Consider the following 22,586-nt stretch of genomic DNA (forward strand, 5'->3'; position numbering starts at 1 on the left):
CGAAAATCGGAGAAAAAAGTTCTAGATATCTGAAAATAGCAATTTTTTAAAATTCGATAGGTTTTGGATGGCTATAACTTTACTTAACAGAAGCAATCAAGGAAAAATTGCGTAGATTCTATTAAAGTATACCCCAATAGAAGATATTAGAAGCTGGTCGGCCCTTAACTTAAAACACTGTACATATAATAGTGTTTTACAAATAGCTAAAATTTAACTAAAACAGTTCGTTGGTTAGAGGCTGTCAGCTAAGTCCGAAATAAGTTTAGACCAAATAACTATTTTTTTCTTAAAAGTAGAGAGTCTACTGAAAGAATTGCCGTTTGGTAGGGGTCTTTAAGTTATATAGAAGCCGAGATATGAATAATTGAAAATCAAGGAAAAATCGACTTTTCCGAAAATTCAAAAAATTCTCCAGCGGCTGGATTTGATTATTTCGGGCTCAAATTTTCAGGATCGTCTTCTTTTGAGGTGTATTTTCGAGGAAAAAAATCGGCATCAAAATCGCTGACTTAAGTGCGCTTACTTTCGTTGAAAACTAATGGATCTGCCCATATATATATATATATATATATATATATATATATATATATATATATATCTATATATATATATATATATATACTAGCTGACCCGGCAAACGTTGTTTTGCCATGTGAATAATTTCTAGAGAATTTCTAGTGTAGAAAAAAAATTACTAACTTATTGGAAGTGTATAAGGATGTGGAATATGAGTGAAAAAGGCCTGAAGCGCTGTGAACGATGAGGGAATGTTGTTTAAAAATAACAAAACACCAAACATTAATTGTTTTAATTTATTCAAAGTAATAATTAATTACATAATATTAATCTCTTAATGCTGCAGCGTGAACAATATTTTTTGTTAGCCCGTCTTTAGCTAATACAAACAAACTTGAAGGTTTACCCACTCGAGAGCATGCAACGTATAATTGTCCGTGTAAAAAACATGGTGTGCTGAAATCTAAGCCACAAACAGACATTGTTTGGCCTTGGGATTTATTAATAGTCATTGCAAATGCCAATCTAATCGGAAATTTAATACGCTTAAATTGAATTGGCACATCTGTGGGTATAATAGGTATTCGTGGTATCGATATATTTTCACCTCGAAACTTGCCATTTAAAATGGTGCCTTCGATAACGTTTTTCATTAATTTTTTAATGACTAATCGCGTACCGTTGCATAGCCGTGGCGGGTTCAAATTACGAAGCAAAATAATTGGAGATCCGACCTTCAATTGCAAGTTATGTGGTGGCATGCCTGGCAAATCTAGTGAGTTCCAAAACTCTGTTGGAAAATTTACAGCTTCAGTGTCATCGCAAACTGTATCAATAGATTTATATGATACCAAGTCCCCTGGCAATAACTGTTGTATCTTCAGATTTAAAATGTCAACGTCCACATTTTTTACAGCTAACATTGCTCTTTCTGCAAGCCACTCGAGATTTATGTAATTCGTGTGTACATCGGGAAATATTTGTTCAATGAGAGTATCTTGCGAATCAATGATTGTGCAGAAATCATTCGCTAATTTTATGTAATCAGTTTCAGCTATAGTGACTTTTCCATCGCCGATATCTAAGAGTTATTTTGAGAATGTTTCAGCGGATGGAACTTGAAGCATTTGAACGCGCATATTTACTTTCAGCTGTACTATTTCAACATAACGCCACAATGTCGATGATTTTAAGCAGGCGTTGATTTCATCAGCGTATGTTGAACGTGGAATGATGGGAGTGCCACCAAATAGTTTTTCGTTGTTTTCAATATCTTTCAATGTCCTGTTCAACGCCTCAAGCGAATGTTTGTGTGCCATGATACATTTATCCCAGATGATAATTTTACACTGTTTCAGCACTGTGGCTATGGACGATTGTTTTTTTATGTTGCACACTGCGTCAGGGTTATTTTGAATATTTAGTAGTAGCTTAAATACTGAATGAGCTGTTCTGCCTTCATCCAATAAAGTTGCCGCAATGCCCGATGATGCAACGGCCAATGCGATGCCATTATTGGATCGTATTTTGGCGAGAATTAGCGAAATAAGGAATGTCTTGCCAGTTCCACCTGGTGCATTTAAAAAGAAAAACCCACCTTGTCCTGCTGAAACCGCGAGCATAATGCGGTCGTAAATGGTTCTTTGTTTCTCATTCATTAGTGGGACATTGCGAGTAACAGTCGCCGCCGTTTCTAGAGTGTTGTACTGCATTTCACGATTCATTTCAGTGTTAATTAAATCAGTTGCACCTCGATTTGGCGAATTCATACCGAAATGACTGAGTGGTAAGTTGGCAATGATAATGCAAAGATCCTCAATAGCAATCAATGCTTCATTGTACATATCGTCGCTGAATGTTATCGCTAGATCGTTACACCGTGTACGATGTTGATGCAATATATCATCAGTCATTAAATTTTTGTGATTATCCCACTATATCTCTGCTCGGGCTGGAAAACATGTAGTCAACACTATAGCGAATAGCAGACGAATTTGTATTGCTGTACAGTTCAATGCTGCTTCAGCAAGCATACATTCCCACTGATTGTCAATTTCTAGCAAGCCGAGTGCAAGGCATGCATCTTTATACGTTGTATACTGTTGCCCATTCACTTTACGTATATCTTGAAATGACAATGGGCCAGTAACATTAACCAACAATAGTCAAAGATAAAAGCACTCAGTCTGTCTTGGATTCACTGTAAATACTCGCCCCAAGGCGTTTAATTTGAATAAATTGGGGCATGCATCAACTAGTGAGCCTTGCTTGCGGGGTATCCATTGTTTTGTTTGAGCCCATGTGAAATAGCGTGGTACAAAATCATGTTTGCTGTAACAATATCAAACAGCAATTGATCAGTAGACGGATCGGGAATTTCTGCAGAAATTATATTATCTATTTCTTCAGGACGGATTTTGACGATTAACCAAACCAAAATGTGGGCTAGTGCGCTTCCGGAGTCCTCGCCGCCCATAAAGTAGATTTGTAAAAATTTATGTGGTTCGTTTGGCATTGGCAGCAATGAGCCTATTTTATGATAAACTTGGCCTCTGATTTTAAATGTTGGATTGTATTGTTGACCATTTGCATTAGTATTTTGAACTATTTCTGTTGCTCCAAACGATGTCATTTGAAAGCATGAGTTGAATGTTCGAATGGACTTCAGGAACACGTTAAAATCTGGATCTGTGCCGATAAGCAAACCGTTCAATGGTTCCGGTGGTGTTTCAATTACAGGTAGTTGTACCTTCCCTGACGCGCAACACATCCCGGCTGGTTCATTTTTGAATTTCAAAGCATGACAATACGGGCATTCTTTGTCCATAGCATCAATTACTACTTTTGAATGAGCATAATATTCAATATCGGGCTCATACTGGAATGCTAGACGCAGAAATGATGTAGCTACAAATGCTCAATGTGCCTGTTGGCGTTGTTGGTCATTCGCTCTGCGTCTATTGACAGTAAAACGGTGTGATTGTTGTTGTTCTAATCTCATGACTTCATTGCGTTCAGCTCGTGTATCGTCTGATTGTTCTTGACGCAATTGCGCTATTCTCACGCGCGCTCCAGTATTTTCTTCCTGAACTTGTTCTTCGGTTCTTTGGGCTCTTCTATTTCGAATGCTTCTAGATTTATTTGTATCGCGGCTCAAATTGGCCCCTTTGCGTTTTGTTGGCATTGTTTACTGTACAATACAAAACACACATGAATAGAACTGATTGAATTATTTAATTATTATATTTTATTATTATATTAATCATTTATTTTATCTTTGATTACATTAAATATACATGTAAAAATTAGATAGTTTCACGAAAGCGAAAAATTTTATGTTTCTTAATTATATCGAAAATACATATTATTAGAAATAGTGAAAAAAAAAATTCTGTCGAAGTTAGAGCTCTTATAAGTAAACACAAAAAAAAAATTTCCCAATTGTAATAAAAATCTAACTTTCACCGAATTCGTTTTTCACCATTCCCAACAATATTTTCGTTATAAATAAGAAAGAATAATTTTGGATTTTATAATAAACATAAAAAATAATTTATACTGACAACTTAATAGTCGTTGTTTGCGGGAACTCGTGACACGTGTTGAGTATTTTAGAGGTTATGTAAGTCACTTAATTAACTGATCGTGCGATTTACACTCAAAATTAATAATTTTATTAGTTATTAATAATTAATTATATTCAATATCATTAGTTATTAATAAATAAATGATAAAGTTACTCGAGAATATATTTGATACGAGAGTTACACTGAGATAGTAAAAATGTTTAACTACTACGCTTGAAGCATAAACACTAATAATAGCCGAAAACTGTAGAGGTAACATCCGTGCTGTTTACAGGGTGAGAAGTGACACCGGTAGACACATGGAGGGGATAACTTACCAAGTGATAATAATTAATGTTATCGAGCGGGATAGAAAATGATAAAATTATGAAAATGACTATTAAAAAGCAAGGGTTGGTGATAAAACAGTGAAAATTTAGAGTTGTATGTATTTTTTGGTGCCACATAATAAATAAATAAAAAAAAAAAATTTTATCAAAAAAATAAAAAAAAGTTTTTTGGGGTGAACACCCCTTATCACTTAGAGGTTAGAAAAATAGATAGTAGCCGATTCTCAGGCTTACTGAATATAATATATATATATATATATATATATATATATATATATATATATATATATATATATATATATATATATATATATATGCGCGATATATCGCGGCTTGTCACGATGATAGCGTCTCTAATTCATAATGGATCTTCTCAAAACTCAACATATACTTAATTTTTAGAAGAATACCAGGGTCAAGTTTAAAGATGAGCTTAATCGGCCAAGTAGTTCAGAAATTACAGGGTTTGTAAATTTTCAAAATCGTAAAAATTTGTATTTTGACAGTTTCTTTCGTGGATAACTTTTTAATGAAACATTTGTCGTGCGGATCAATCGTTACGGATGAATTGTCTGCGGATGAGCGGTCGCGTCACCGATAATGCTAAGGACTGAGCCTTAAGAGACTCCATTCTTGATCTCTCTAGGGCTAGATAGAGTGTTGTTGACTTTGACTTGGATGGCTCTGTTGCTTCGGAAGTTGTGGATGTAGTTCAGGATGTTCCCACGGAGCTTAAATTCATTGCGGGGGATGTTTAGAACTCTTGGTCTCGGGAGCATTTCGTATGCTTTCTCATGGTCTAAGGAAAGTGCGATGACTGACAATTTATTTGAGAATGCGATTTTAATGGAGTTATATAGTTCGTGGAGGTGATGGTTAGTGGTATGCGCTTTTCTAAACGCATTTTGCTTTGTTGAAAACTATTGGAGGTTTTTATGTACCAGGATAGAGGTTAGTTAATTATTTTTTCCATGATTTTTCCCAAATTGCAAGTGAGATAAATTGGCCGGTAATTTGTAGGTTTAGAGTGGTCTTTTCCAGATGTAGCTGTTGTGATTATTATTGCTGTTTGCCAGATCTTGGGGAATTCATTTTGACTCCAGATGAAATTATAGATGTCGAATATTTTTTGTAAGCTATTTGTGGATAGGAATTTGATCAGGATCACATAAATTCCGTCTGGTCCCGGGCTCGAATTCTTGCATTGTTTGAAGATTTTGTTTAGTTCTTCAATCGAGAAAGGAGCGTTGAGCCCGGGTGTGTGTGTGTGTGTGTGTGTATGTGTGTGTGTGTGTGTGCGCGCGCGCGTGTATGTGTGTGTCTGTCTGTCTGTCTTTACTCATCACTTTTTTCTCTGCTTATTATCAAGTACATATATAGACTATGTTACAGGCCTACTCATAAAATCTCTACTCACAACAAGTAATGACATCTGTACTCAGATACATTTTGATTCTAACTCATTTTTTATTCAGATACAACTTGATTTATTTAAATCTCTATGCCAATTTAACTTTACTAAGCAACACTCATATTCACGTAAATCTCTAAACAGTTACAACTGTACTCAAATATAACAGTAGTCACCTTCAACCCTGCTCAGTTTCATTTATATTCATTTTTAACTCTATTCACTTAAATTATCGCTCAGTTACACATTTATTCATAGAAAAATGTAATCAATTATATATGTGATCACTGACAACTGTACTCACGATCAAGTCAACACTCAAATGTATGGTTAATTGATTCAGTAGAAATTTCTTGATCAGTTGATCTTTTGAAAAAATTCTTTTGTTTCTTGTCACCAACGAGCGAATGTTAAGAATAGATGAATCAATCTTGATGTTTTTGTGGTTGTCCACTAAGTCGTCAGCAATTGATTTATTAGCGAGGTATACACAGATGCGATTGTTGGAGATACATGAGATAAATCGGATGTTAGCGGATGAAAATTTTGCGGCAATGGCTTTTGCGTAGTCTTTGATAGATATATCATCGATCGCGTCAAGAATGATGGCGAAGTCTTTGGTTGGAAAGAATTCACTTTTGGCTGCAGAAGAATAGTCGGTTTCATGGTTTTGAGACATTTTGGCCGGGATGATGTCATTTCTGTAGTCAGAAATTACTAGGTCACATTCCAGAAGCTGGACCAGACTCTTTGATGACATGTTCAGATGCTAGATTCACTAGGAAGAACACTGTAGGATAAATCGCTGTATTGACACACTGTTCTAATAGATAAAGCACACACTGTATAAGAACTACTCTCACTGTACAGGCACGTCTGTCTCGCGTGAAGTTTCAAGTACGACTGAGTACTTAATTTTTCATTATCAATAAAAAAGAAAAAAAATATGAAAAATAGAAAAAGAAAAAATGTATAGATTTTGTTATGTGAATGATTAAACAAATTACATTATCACATAATGTCAATTTCATTAATTTCACAAGAACTCATCGTAAAATGAAGTAAATAAACAAAATTCGCTTTGAGTGTGGATGATCAACTTTATTACTAGGAATTAAAATAAAATTTTTAAATACAATGAATAAATATTTAGAGAAAAAACAAATTGACATCATTAAAGAAAAATATCTCAACGTAAAACGAATAAAGAGTGATTTAAAAAATCAAACCAAAGCCAGAAAAATCTGGAAAATGGTCGACCCTGCAGGCCATCCCTGAAACTTCCCGCTATGTGCGAGTTCAAAACGCTCGAAAAATTATCTATTTCGAAGTTTTTGAGCTCTTCAAGCTAGAAAGTCGAGTGGTTGTTGAAAACAAACTTTTTTGAAAATTTTCAATTGCGACATTTTTTGAAAATCATTGATTTTCATAGCGAAAAGTTGAAAAAATAAATTATCTAACTTATAATTTAATTAATGTAAAAAAAATATTTCCCATAAAATAAACTCAAAAGGAAATTTTTTGTAATATTTTTATGATTGTATGATAATTTTGAATGTAATTAAAAACTGATCGATGTATCTATAGTATACTTGCTGTGAATAAAAATTTCATAGCAAAGCACACACGTCTACATAAACAAAAGCTTGTAAATTTAACGACGAATAAGTCGATTTTAGTTCAATTAAACTATATAAAGTTTTGAAATTCAATTTAGTTCTTTGGAATATCAATGAATGAGCCAAAAATGACTCATGGAAAAATTATAATTAAAAAAAAAAAAGAATACCTTTGTTTGCGAAACACTGGATGCAACCAGAGAAGTCGATTTATTATTTCCTTTTTCATCAGAACCATGAATTTGTTGAAATGTTTTTAGTTTTTCGATTGCCTCACCAAGATGATGTTCTAATTTATCATTTCTTGCACGAACTTTATTTAATTCATATTGTAAATCATCAACTTGATTTCTTAATTCAGCCGTGAGCGTATCTTTTCCAGTAATTGTGTCTTGCAGCTCAGACATCTATAATTACCACAAGTTACTCCGGTATTTTAAAATTAGGTTGAAAATATTTAAAACTAATATACATACTTTTAACGACATTGCGTGATATTTTTCATGAAGCTGGAGGTTTATAGCTTGCAAATTACGGTTTTCTGCTTGAATTTCGATATTCGTCTTTTTAATAACTTCGTCAATTTGTAATGTTTCTGTAAATTAAATTTTTATTATGAATATATAAAATTGTGTGGTAAAATTAGTTTTTTACAAATATTAACAAACCTCCACTATATTCGCCTTTCAAAGCGAGAGATATTTTTTCATTTCGTTGTGATAATCGATCAAATGCCTGTACAACTTTAGAAACAGCGCGTTTCGATACTTGTACTCGGTGTGCCAATTTATCATTCAATTCTTCTTTATCCCAAGAAGATAGTTGCATTAAAAAAGATGTTGTTGCTTCTGACTCGTCTGAAAAGTATTAAATGATAATTATATTCAATTTGCGTGAAAATGAATTCAATAAGTTACTTTTATTTTCTGATTCATCGGCAGTTTCAGCATCAAATCGTTGAAGCAATACACGAATATCTTCATTTAATTGATTCCAATAACGATTGACAACATTTAATACTGCGTCATCTTGCATCTGTCTTTTTTCTAGTTGTTCTATTCTTTGACGAAGTTCTGTTTCTATGCGATGCCGCTGTTCTAATCTCTATTAAAAAAAAAAAAAAAAAAAAAAAAAAAAAAATAACATAATATACACATTCAATAATTTATATATATATATATATATATATATATATATATATATATATATATATATATATATATATATAAATGTATATATATATATATATATATATATGTATATATTGTTCAGTGAACAGGCCCAGCCGCGATAAAGTCGCCCTTGGGGGACTCCTAATTTCACGAGCCGCACCTATCTACTGCTAGTTCCCGCAAAAACTAACCGCCTATGAAAGCTTAGCTTGACATCACGCTATGGCGTGATTGGCTGATTGCTCAGCAGACATGCGCAATAAGCCTTCTTCCCCAAGTCGACGAGGAAGAAGACGCATTATTATTATTTCTTTCGCTTCACCGCCATTGAGTCGAACGTTTCGCTATCCCGCTAAATTAATTCTCTCAAGTTATAAAATTCCGATTTTTCGCTTAATTGATTATTAATCCGCTTTAATAAATTGTGCTTATTTTATTTTGAGTCTGTTTCAGATAATTTGTGTTATTTGTGCAGTAATTAACCGCTTTTCCAGTGCCGGCAGTGTGTTCACCCACGTGTCAACCGGCTTCGCTTTATTATTCACGCAGTACTTGAACTATCCGTTTTTATTTAAATAATCCGCAAATGAACATATTAAATATAACTTGTATTTAGTGTAAATAAATTTAAAGTGTTAATTTTTAATAATATTTCCGCGTTTTAATTGAGATATCCAGACCAAAACCTGATCCTCCGCTTTCCCGCAATTTCATCATTTTACATTTGGTCCCTCGAGCCGGATCAGGCTGGCTCTATCTCAATTAATTTAAATTAATTATACCGCTAATAATTGTGTTGTGAGAGTGAAGTTTATTACCGCTAGGAAGGGTCGAGTGTCAGGAGCATCGCGGAGCACATCGGGTGCTGCTCCTGGTAGTCATTCGTACACTGGTACGCTGAACTTTCCGCTTTATTAAGACTGAAAACTCGACTTCGGGCCTAAAATAACTTCTATATGGAGAACTACGCAAGATAGTTGAAAAATGCAACTTGTGCTTCAACTGTCGTGCTCCGCACCGCGCCGCAGACTGCAAGACCGCTCAAGATTGCCGAAAATGTGGTTAACGTCACCACGCGTTCATCCAGTTTGGATGCACCAACGAAATCAGCTTCGCCGCAGCCTACATCTTCCGCACAGGCAACTAATCGTTCCTTTAGACCGTTTACAGCTTGACATTAACCGTTGATTATTTCAGATTCACTTTCCGCTCAAGTCTTGCTAGCTACCGCTTTAGTCCAGGTCCGTCCGCATCATGGTAATCCCATCACCGCAAGAGTTTTGATCGATCAAGGCTCAGAGCTCTCATTTATGAGACAGACGCTCTTCAAGAAGCTTGGACAACCGCTACAACGCGACATGGTCATGCTCAAGGGCATTGGCAATGTCTCCGCAGGAAGTTCACTAGGTGTGAGCACAATTGAACTTCATTTGCTGTGTACACCCGCTTCAATGCATGTCAGCATGCATATTCTACCAACACTGACGGTAGATCTTCCATCGTTCGTGATCGCTGATCCGAAATGGACGCATCTTGAGAATCTCAAGCTCGCTGACCCTCATTATCTACAGCCGCGTCCTGTAGACATTATTCTAGGTGCATCACCAGCCGCACAGATCATGAACGCTGAGATTAAACGTGGACTTCGCTATACTCCGATTACACAATCTACCACGCTTGGTTGGATTGTCTATGGAGCAGTCACCGCTAAACACGCTTCCACGTCACACGCAGCACTACATGCGTCATTAGACACATCATTACAAGACGCTTTCGCTAAGTTTTGAGAACAGGAAGAGGTTCCATCAGGTAATTTACCGCTCAACACCGCTGAGGAAGACGAATGTGAAGTTTACTTTCGTCAAACGCATTATCGACAGCCTGATGGACGCTATGTAGTGAGATTACCGCTTAAAGCCCCCGAGAGTCAACTTGGCGACTCTATCAACGCAGCCATGGTGTCACTCCGCAAATTAATAATTCGCCTGTCGCGAGAAAAAGATTATTCTGACATGTATAGCGCGTTTATGGCAGAATACATAAAACTAGGACACATGGTACGAGTTCCAATCAACGACTTGCCCGCAAACGCTTATTTCTTGCTTCACTATGGGGTATTGAAGCTTGATAGCACCACTACGAAGCTCCGCACAGTGTTCAACGGTTCTTGTGCAACATCTACAGGAATTTCATTGAACGACATTCTACACGCAGGACCCAAAACGCAAATTGACATCTTCGACGTGATATTGAGAATCCGCTGCAACAGAATTCTATTCGCTACTGACATCACCAAGATGTTCAGACAGATTGAGGTTGATTCGCTTGATTGGCCGCTTCAGTGCATTCTCTGGATAGATGAGAATGACCTAGTCGACGCTTACTGTCTCAAGACAGTCACCTACGGGACTGCTAGTGCATCTTTTGACGCTGTGCGTGTGCTCATCCAACTAGTCAAGGATGAAGGACACCGCTTTCCGCTAGCTGTTGCTCCAATGTTGAAAACACGCTACGTAGACGACATCTACGGTGGAGCAGACAACGAAGAAGACGCTATTAGAGTTGCAGTGCAAACAAAAGCACTGTGCGTAGCAGGCTGCTTCCCGGTTGCCAAATGGGCTAGCAATAATCCAAGACTACTCGCTGAAGTCGCTCCAGAAAAGCAGCTAGAAACACCGCTTAAAGAAATCAGTAATGCACCAGTTAAGATCCTGAGCATGTACTGGAATTCGAACACTGACGCTTTTCAGTTCAAGTACACGCTACCGCCAGAGACACCTAAGACAAAAAGAGCTATTTTGTCTGAAATCGCTAAGTTGTATGACCCACTATGACTTCTCGCACTAATTGTCGTCAATGCCAAGATCTTCATGCAAGATCTGTGGCTAGATAGAGTGTCATGGAACGAACAATTGTCACCATCGCTCATTCATAAATGGACTGGATACCGCGAGGACCTTCGAAATATCGAATCCATCCGCATTCCACGCTGGAATAATATTGCACCTGGAGCAACAATAGAATTGCACGGGTTCTCAGACACTTTGCAAAACGCTATGGCTGCCGCTGTTTATTTGAGAGTCACTGACGCTGATGGGAACACAAAGGTCTCACTTTTGTGTTCAAAAACGCAAGTAGCACCGCTGACGATCATGACAATTCCACGCTTAGAATTATCTGCTGCATGGTTGCTTACACAACTGATACTTTATGTCAAGGAAGTTCAGTCGCTAGAAAATGTCAGGATCAATCTCTGGACTGACTCCGCCGTGACTCTCGCATGGATTCAAAGTCCAGCGACCCGCTGGAAGACATTCGTCCGCAATAGAGTGGAAAAAATCCAAGAAACGCTTCGAGATGTCTCCTGGAAATTTATTCCAGGAAAACAAAACCCCGCTGACTGCGCTTCAAGAGGTATACCAACGCTAAAGCTAAAACAACACGCTCTCTGGTGGCATGGACCGACTTGGCTTCATGAACCAGAATCCTCTTGGCCCACTCTGGAGCCTCTAGCTGACAACGCAACGCATAGAGAAGAACGCCAAGGTCTGACACTAGTAACTTGGAAAGCAGAAAACTGCCTGCTCCAACAATTACTATCGCATTACACGCAGCTGTTTCCACTGCTATGGAAGCTCAGCATCTGGCATCGTGTCATCGATCGCTTCAAAAGAGTTCCACAATCTTCGCTAGCCTACCCGCTTACTCCATCAGACCTGGAGCGCGCTAAATTGACCTTGATTAAGTTCACTCAAGGACAATACTTCGCTAGAGAGATTCACACGCTTCAAGATGGTGATGGTCTGCCGAAAAATAACTGCATCACCAAGCTGACTCCGTTCATCGACCATCAGGGAGTCCTGAGAGTCGGTGGCCGCTTGAAACACGCATTGCTGGACCCAGAAGAAAAGCATCCAGCGATTCTACCAAGACAATCACCGCTTACATCAATCCTGATTGATGATTCGCACCGCAAAACGCTTCACGGAGGTACTCAGCTTACGCTCGCTGACTTACGCAAGAGTGTCTGGATCATTGGAGGCCGTGTTCCAGTCAGATCATTCATATTACGCTGCGCTATCTGCACTAGACACCGTGGAGAACGCGCTCAACAGTTGATGGGTCAACTACCTGCCGCACGAGTGCAGCCAACTCGAGCTTTCCTGCATACAGGACTCGACTACGCTGGACCTATCACGCTGAAAACTTTTCAAGGACGTGGAGCAAAAACATACAAAGGCTGGATTGCAGTCTTTGTCTGCATGTTCAGCTCAGCTGTACATCTAGAGCTAGTCACTGACTACACCGCTGCCGCCTTCATTGCCGCTTATCGCCGCTTTACTAGTCGCCGAGGTATCTGTCATACGCTATACTCAGACTGTGGAACCAACTTTATAGGGGCAGATAAAGAGCTAAGACGACTATTCGCTGCAGGGTCCCGCACACTTCGAGAATTATCAGTTTTAATCGCTCAAGATGGCACGAACTGGAAGTTCAATCCGCCTGGAGCTCCACTCTTGGCTCAAATTGAAGCTATCTTGAACTCCAGACCGCTCACACCGCTGAATGAAGATCCTGCTGACCTGGCAGTACTGACACCAGGTCATTTCTTAATCGGACAGTCACTGACCGCAATATCATATATCGCGGCATCATCAACGCAACGATATCAAAGTGGGTTCAGTTGTACTGATCACCACTGAAGATCTCCCGCCAACCAAGTGGCCATTAGCCAAAGTCATCGCTCTCCATCCAGGGGAAGATGAACAAGTCCGCGTGGTAACTGTCAAGACAGTTAACACAGAGCTAGTACATCCAATTACAAAGCTCTGTGTCTTGCCGCTAACATATGAAGAAGACGATCTTGTCGACGCAGCCACCAACCCGGGGGAGAATGTTCAGTGAACAGACCCAGCTGCAATAAAGTCGCCCCTGGAGGACTCCCAATTTCACGAGCCGCACCTGTCTACCGCTAGTTCCCGCAAAAACTAACCGCCTATGAAAGCTTAGCTTGACATCACGCTATGGCGTGATTGGCTGATTGCTCAGCAGACATGCGCAATAAGCCTTCTTCCCCAAGTCGACGAGGAAGAAGACGCATTATTATTATTTCTTTCGCTTCACCGCCATTGAGTCGAACGTTTCACTATCCCGCTAAATTAATTCGCTTGCGTTATAAAATTCCGCTTTTTCGCTTAATTGATTATTAATCCGCATTAATAAATTGTGCGTATTTTATTTTGAGTCTATTTCAGATAATTTGTGTTATTTGTGCAGTAATTCATTGCTTTTCCAGTTCCGGCAGTGTGTTCACCCACGTGTCAACCGGCTTCGCTTTATTATTCACGCAGTGCTTGAATTATCCGTTTTTATTTAAACAATCCGCAAATGAACATATTAAATATAACTTGTATTTAGTGTAAATAAATTTATAGTGTTAATTTTTAATAATATTTCCGCGTTTTAGTTGAGATATCCAGACCAAAACCTGATCCTCCGCTTTCCCGCAATTACAGCATTTTACATATATATATATGTGTGTATATTAGGATGTGCCAAAATGTAACTCCCGAAGAGAACCTTTTAAAATTGGAATTTTGAGTTCCGCTTTTGACAGGGGCTACGTTTGGGCATTTCCTGATATATTTTAGTGTGAGACAATGTATTTGATTCTCATAGAATTTTTTAACAGAAGCTTAGTTTGGGTATTTTTGGTGAAAATTCAAAATTTGGCCGGAAGTGCCCAATTGAATCTCCTGTTAAAAATCCTATAAATAATTAAATGAATTATCTCAACCCGAAATATCTCAGGAAATGCCCAAACACAGCTGCTGTTAAAAGTGGAACTCAAAATTCCAATTTCAAAAGGTTCTCCACGGAAGTTACATTTTGGCACACCCTAATATATATATATATATATATATATATATATATATATATATATATATATATATATATATATATATATATATATATATATATATATATATATATATATATATGTGCTTGTGTGTGTGTGTGTGTGTGTGTGTGTGTGTGTGTGTGTGTGTGTGTGTGTGTGTGTGTGTGTGTGTGTGTGTGTGTGTGTGCGTGTGTGTAAGTAAAAATATTTCAACTGTACCGATATTTATTAACGGTTAGCCCTGATTCAGAAAGATGATTTGATATAATTACCTTCATGTTAATTGTGTATATCTATATAGTATTCAAATCAAATGTTTTTAAAGCATTTCAAATCATTTTAAATAATTTCAAATTAGATTTCTTAATCAGGGAGTAAGCCTAAAGTTTATAAAATTACCTGGGCAAGCTTTTTGTTCTGAAACTGTAATACTTTCATATCCATTTCTTCCAACGTAGAAATCGATCCAATGAGAATCGGTTCAAACTGAACTTTTTTTATGGGCGGTTGAGACATTGAATCCCCATAATCAGCAGAACGTTTCGACATTTCTGGGACTGTTTATAATTGCTTTGGAAATAAATGTAGATTAAATAAAACTTTTTTCTTTTAGTTTAAAATTAACATTATAAAAGTAGAACTACACAAAAAGAAAAATTTCTTGACTGAAGAACAAAATTCTTGGCTCAAGAAAATTTTCGGTTGCCTGAAGGAACACCAAAGTTATGTTGACCGAAGTAAAGGGAAGACGACTATTACCTATAAACCAATTAGTCAGATTACCGGTGACTTAGATCCCGATTACCTAGATTTCCATAGCCCATAATTCGATTACCCAAATTATCAATGACGTAGAATTCCTATGAAGTAGATTACCGATTACCTAGAATCCCGATTACTTGAAATTCGATTGCCTAGAAATTTTATTGGATATAATTCCGATTACACAGAAATCCGATTGCCTATAATTCTAATAACTTACAATTCCTATGGCATAGATTTCTTTTACCTTCATAAAAAAAATTAATTTGGATAGATGGAACCATATGCAACACAACTTTCATTTTATGTTAAAATTTAAGATTGTTTTCATAAAGCGACAACATAATCAGATGTGTTCAACTTATATTATGAGCGGGAAAAATTTAATTGCAATATTTATTCAAACTATCAATGCGTCTATTTAACTTGTAGTAATAAGTCTAAGTTGGGTGTATTTCACAAAATTTATATACTTATTCGTAGAAACAGTAGACAAATAAGTGCTTTGCAAATTTCTGCGAGCGGTTCTTGATATTTCACTATCATTTTTAATTTAAGTGAAAAAAAAGTTTTTCTCAATTTAAAAAAATACATTATAATTACAATAATAATAATAGAAAATTATTATAACCCTGATTAAACAAAATGATTAGGAATAATTAATTTTTTAATCATGTACATCATTTTGGAAATTTCACAATTACTCATTAAAAATCATTTCAAAAACTGAGATGGAACTGACAAAATATAAAATGATTAATAATTTCTATTTTTTTATGACAAATAAAACAATCATGTTATTATTATTATTCCGACGTTTCGACTCTTTATTGAGTCTTTATCAGGCTCTGAATAATAAATACATCCATAAATTTATAAATGCAATTTCAATTCTATTACGCTCTTTTGAAATTATTATAACCAACTATAAAATTTTACCATACCCTGATAGCCAGCGCTTTCTCAGTAAGTGTTGACTTCCAACAGTTACGGTTGATTTATACATCAAGTTGGCGGTAATTCTTCACTCAACAACAGTTGTAAGCAAATTGACGGAAATCTACGGCCGCAACTTGAATACAAATTAACAATCAAACTTATAGTTGAATTTCCTTTCAACTTTACTACAATTGGACGGAAATACTTGTACAGTAAGTTTTGACGTCTATTTGCAGAGTAAGTTATAGGTAACTAATAGGTTATCGCTCGCTTTGCCAACTCTTTCCGTTAAGTTTGCTTCAAATTGCGGCCGTAGATTGACAGTAAGTTATAGGTAAGGTAGCTATCAGGGTAACTATAAACATTTATAAATTTATGAATGAAGTTAGTATGAAATTATTTGCATCACTCGAGTGGTACGAAAGATTTCATACTAACTTTACCATCTCTCTATACCTCTGCGTGTAAATGTGATTTCGAAATTCATTACTTAAAAACGATGTGGTGGAGTGATTTGAAATTTTGGTGGGGAATTATCAATATATTTATCTTTCAAAAAAAAAAAAATTTCATAATTTTCTTGAAATATGCCTTGCAGGACCCAACTACCTTAATCATTTTTCGTCTTACGTGAAATGATATATTTGGATCAAAAAAAGCCAAAGCAGCTTTTTCACTAGTTAAATACCACAGATGGTTTTTGAATTTGTGCAATATTGCCTCAAAAATTTTCTTATCACTCGTCCTGTATTGATACACAGTTTTTATGTAATTTTAATCTTGGTATGAAGCTGATGCTGCAAGAGGTGCCACAAACCAAAATGACACATAAATAAATACTACACTGATAAAAAATTTAACTTAACTCAAAGGCAAGAATTTTAAACCAAGAGCACCGTTCTGGAGAAAGAGAATTTTTTGAGTCAATAATTCTTGGTTCAAGAAAATTTTCTTGATTTAAGAATTTTTCTTCTTGACTCGAGAGTGTTATTTTCTTCAAAATGGTGTTATTGGTTCAAGATTCTTGATCTTGAGTCAAGTTAAATTTTTTATCCGTATATGAATGAACAAATGCCCAAAAGGTTTTGTTGCGTTTCAAAATCTAACTCGAAAATATCCCGAAAAATATAGATTTTCAGCAAATAAATTGCTTTGGACATCTAGCATGCATGGTGAAATGCACCTAGTTTGTAAAATATGATTTCATCGGCACTGTAATAATGCGACTAAAAATTGCTTAACAAATAAATGTGAATAGAAACAGAAAACATATAAATAAGCGGCAATATTATTAAGAATCTATTCAATACATCGTATTGTTAACGTTACGGTAAATGTTAATCTTTTTAATAAAATTTTTAGAATATTTATAAATGAAATAAATGACTATAACACATGAAACTTTACAGCAAGACTGAAAACTATAACTATAAATACAACTTAAATTACAAATAACTTTTGAAGGAATGGTTTTATCGAAAAATTGTAAGAGAACTTTTTTGTAAAGAATTCAATATCTCATCCGAATATGCACCGATCATAGTCGTAGTGGCATTTTTTTCGAAAAAAAAAATAAATATCAACAAGTTCCAACTTGCCATGTTATTCAAAAGGGACATGTAACTCGATTTCGACACGGTTTAATTTGGTAATTAAGAGCTTATTTATGTGAGTTATTTTTTTTAGGTCAAGAACTAAAAGTCCAGGGAGCAGCAGCGGAAAAAAAATCAACTTGGGAAATAACGGACACCCTAATGTGACAGTCTCATTTTAATCATCCTAGATGATTGGAATTAAAAATTTAGTATAATAAACTCAATTATTTAATTTTCTCCATGTATATTTGAAAATTTTCAATCCTAACGTAATCATTTCGAACCATTATAGCGACAAAAGTTTCAAAAATATTTCATTATTAGAAATGATTTGACATGATTAAAAATTTTCAATCATAACTTAATCATTTTCAATCATTACAGATGTCAGAAATTCAACGATTATTTTATGTTTAGAAAGGATTCGATATGATTAAAAATTTTTAATCCTAACTGAATCATTTTAAATCATAAGAGGTGACAGAAATTCACAGAGTATTTTATGATTAGAAATGATTAAAAAATTTCAATCATTATACAAAAAAATCACAGGTAGTTGGAATTAATAAATGACAAAAAAAAGAATCATGTTATTGTAATTATTGCGACGTTTCGACTTTTTATTAAGTCTTCATCAGGCTCTGAAAAATACATACATAAATTTATAAATGTTTATAGTTATTAGGGTGTCCGTTATTTCTTAAGTTGACTTTTTTTTCGCCATCGCCCCCTGGATTTTTAGTTCTTGACCTAAAAAAAAATATCTTACCCAAATAAGCTCTTAATTACCAAATTGATCCGTGCCGAAGTCGAGTTACATTTCCCATTTAAATAACATGGGAATTTGGAACTTTTTGCAATTATTTTTTTTTCTTCAAAAAAAATGTCACCACGATTATGATCAGTGCATATTCTGATGAGAAATTGAATGCTCTACAAAAAAGTTCTCTTATAATTTTTCGATAAAATCATTCCTTTAGAAGTTATTTGTGGTTAAAGTTGTGTTTATAGTTATTATCATAGTTTTGCAGTCTTGCTATAAAGTTTTTTGTCTTATAATCATTTATTTTATCTATAAATGTTCCAAAAATTTTATCAAAATGATTAATAGTTACAGTAACGTTAACAATACGATGTATTGAATACATTTTTAATAATATTGCCGCTTATTTGTATTTTTTCTGTCTCTATTCACATTTATTTGTTAAGCAATTTTTAGTCGCATTATGATAAGTATTCATGAATTTGTTTGTTTTTGTTTTCATGAATAATTTGCACTAAATATTGTTTTTGTTCTTTTTTATGCGTTAAATTGTTGATGTATTTTTGAGTTCATCGAAGCGCTCTTTCGGCTACATCGTTAACAATTGTAGATTATTAACAATGTCTAATCCTTCCAAACAATCATTATTGGTGGCTCATGTCTCAAAGTTAATCTCTAGCAATTTTTTATTTATGTAGAATCAAAAAAAAAATTTTCATCGAATTTGAATTAATAAAAATTAATTTATTTAAGAAAGAAATCAATATCTTTTTTTTTGAATTGATAATTTCATTATCTGTATTAACTATATAGCGTTCAGGGGGAATCAAAATCGAAATTTTCATCACATTTTAATAATTTAACGTAGTTGGATCCTGCAAGACATATTTCAAGAAAATTATGAAATTTTTTTTATTAAAAGATAATTATATTAATGATTCACCACCAAAATTTCAGATCAATTCACCACATTGTTTTTAAGCAATGAATTTTCGAAATTGCAACATTTACACGCAAAGGTATAGAAAGATGGTGAAGTTATATAACTTTTATATATGAAGTTATATACTATAGTATGAAATTATTTGCACCACTCGAGCGGTATGGAAGATTTCATACTAACTTTACCATCTCTCTATACCTCTGCGTATAAATGATGCAATTTCGAAAATTAATTTCTCAAAAACGGTGTGGTGAATCAATCTGAAATTTTGGTAGTGAATTGTTAATATATTTATCTTTCGATAAAAAAAATTTCATAATTTTCTAGGAATATGCCTTGCAGAACCCAACTGTCTTAATCATTTTTCGTTTTACGTGAAGTTATGTATTTGAATCGAAAAAAGTCAAATCAGCTTTTTCACCAGTTAAACACCACAGATGGTTTTTGAATTTGTGCAATACTGCCTCAGAAATTTTCTTAACGGTCGTCCTGTAATGATACAGTCTTTATATAATTTATATCTTGGTATAGAGATGATGCTGCAAGAGGTGCCAAAAACCAAAATGATACGTAAATAAATACTATGAATGAACGAATACCCAAAAGATTTTGTTGCGTTTCAAGATCTAACTCGAAAATGTCCCGAAAAATATATATTTTCAGTGAATAAATCGCTTTTGACATCTAGCGTGCATGGTGAAATGCAACTGGTTTATAAAATTTGATTTCATTGGCACTCTAATAATGCAACTAAAAATTGCTTAACAAATAAATGTGAATAGAGACATAAAAAATACAAATAAGCGGCAATATCATTAAAAATATATTCAATACATCGTATTGTTAATGCTATTGTAACTATTAATCATTTTGATAAAATTTTTGAAACATTTATAGATAAAATAAATGATTATAAGACAAAAAAACTTTATAGCAAGACTGAAAAACTATGATAATAACTATAAACACAACTTTAACCACAAATAACTTCTTAAGGAATGATTTTATCGAAAAATTATAAGAGAACTTTTTTGTAGAGTATTCAATTTCTCATCAGAATATGCACTGATCATAATCGTGGTGACATTTTTTTTGGAGAAAAAAAAATAATTGCAAAAAGTTCCAAATTCCCATGTTATTTAAATGGGAAATGTAACTCGACTTCGGCACGGTTCAATTTGGTAATTAAGAGCTTATTTGTGTAAGATATTTTTTTTTAGGCCAAGAACTAAAAATCAAGGGGACGATCGCGAAAAAAAAATCAACTTGGGAAATAACGGACACCCTAATAGTTATGGTAAAATTTTATAGTTGGATATAATAATTTCAATAGAGCGCAATAGAATTAAAATTGCATTTATAAATTTATGTATGTATTATTCAGAGCCTGATGAAGACTCAATAAAGAGTCGAACGTCGCAATGATAACAATAACATGATTGTTTTATTTGTCATTTATTGATTCCAACTACCTGTAATTTTTTTGTATCATTTTATGATTTAGGATGCGATAAAAAAATAGAAATTAATAATCATTTTATATTTTGTCAGTTCCATCTCAGTTTTTCAAATAATTTTTAATGATTAATTGTGAAATTTCCAAAATGATGTACATGATTAAAAATGATTAAAAAATTAATTATTCCAAATTACTTTGTTTAATCAGGGTTATAATAATTTTAACTTCCCGCTAAAAATCTCAGATTTTCAAAAATCGGGAAGTTATTGTTTTACCCCGTTTGGCAAAAATCGAGTTTTCATCAGATCTCGACGTTTGAAGGTCACAGGAAGCTTCCCTGACTACCCCCGCGATGTTGTCACTATGTCTGTATGTATGTATGTGTGTGTGTGTGTGTGTGTGTGTGTGTGTGTGTGTGTGTGTGTGTGTGTGTGTGTGTGTGTGTGTGTGTGTGTGTGTGTGTGTGTGTGTGTGTGTGTGTGTGTGTGTGTGTGTGTGTGTGTGTGTGTGTGTGTGTGTGTGTGTGTGTGTGTGTGTGTGTGTGTGTGTGTGTGTGTGTGTGTGTGTGTGTGTGTGTGTGTGTGTGTGTGTGTGTGTGTGTGTGTGTGTGTGTGTGTGTGTGTGTGTGTGTGTGTGTGTGTGTGTGTGTGTGTGTGTGTGTGTGTGTGTGTGTGTGTGTGTGTGTGTGTGACTATGTGACTCGCTTATAACTTTTGAACGGTTGAACCGATTTCATCGCGGTTGGTGCCATTCGAAAGGGCTACGCTGAACTTAGATTTCCTGAGAATTTGAACCGATTCGGACCGATAGATTTTAAGAAATCTTGAAAAATCTTAAAAAAAATAAGAAAAAAATCATTTTTGAAAGTAGTTTTTTTGGAATATCTTTTAAACGGCTCTATCGATCAACTTCAAAACTAATCCGCCCTTAAGCTTGAAAACCACGCCGATCGGCGTCAACCCGATCAAAATCGGTTGATTCGTTCGAGAGATAGCGTGAACGAAAGAAAACCGAAAAAAACCGAAAAAAGTGTTTTTTTCACATAACTTCGTCATTTCTTCTCGGAACACTTTTGATGACATAGCATAATTTATAGAGCTTAAAAAACCGCGTCGATTGCCGCCAAAAACGTAGAAATCGGTTAATTAGTTCAAAAGATATCGTCAATAAAAGATTTGAAAACAAGTGTTTTTTTAAAATCACTGCGACATTTTTTTTTTCATTTTTTTTAAATATCTTCGAATTGGCTCAACCGATCAACTTCAAAAACTAATCAGCTCTTAACTTTGAATACCCGCATCGATCGCCACATAGAGCGTCAGAATCGGTTGATGCGTTCGTGAGATATCGTTGTCGAAAAAAATCGAAAAAAGTGTTTTTGTAATAACTCCGAAATTTTCATTGGATCAATTTTTTTTTGTTCTAAATTTTTATAGAGCTCAAAATAACACATAAATTGTATTTTTGAGCTCGAAGAGCTCAAAACGTCATAAGTGCAATTTTAAGCGCCTAGGTATGGAATTAGCGGGAAGTTGCAGGGATGGCCTTCAGGGTCAACCGTTTTTCTAATTTTCTATTACTATTAT

At 35.0% G+C, this 22,586-nt stretch overlaps 1 protein-coding gene across 1 annotated transcript in view; it reads right to left on the reverse strand.

Annotated features, from left to right (window-relative positions):
* Positions 1 to 22,586, reverse strand: part of LOC123272701 (E3 ubiquitin-protein ligase Bre1) — a gene marked incomplete in the record, with an annotated part of 140,773 nt that overhangs the window by 115,604 nt on the left and 2,583 nt on the right. The window contains 5 exon segments of the mRNA XM_044739675.1: positions 7,636 to 7,872; positions 7,942 to 8,060; positions 8,134 to 8,322; positions 8,383 to 8,569; positions 14,939 to 15,109. Of these exon segments, the coding sequence (XP_044595610.1) occupies positions 7,636 to 7,872; positions 7,942 to 8,060; positions 8,134 to 8,322; positions 8,383 to 8,569; positions 14,939 to 15,088 (882 nt within the window).

The sequence above is a fragment of the Cotesia glomerata genome, linkage group LG10 (genome assembly GCF_020080835.1).
Source record: "Cotesia glomerata isolate CgM1 linkage group LG10, MPM_Cglom_v2.3, whole genome shotgun sequence".
NCBI lineage: Eukaryota > Metazoa > Arthropoda > Insecta > Hymenoptera > Braconidae > Cotesia > Cotesia glomerata.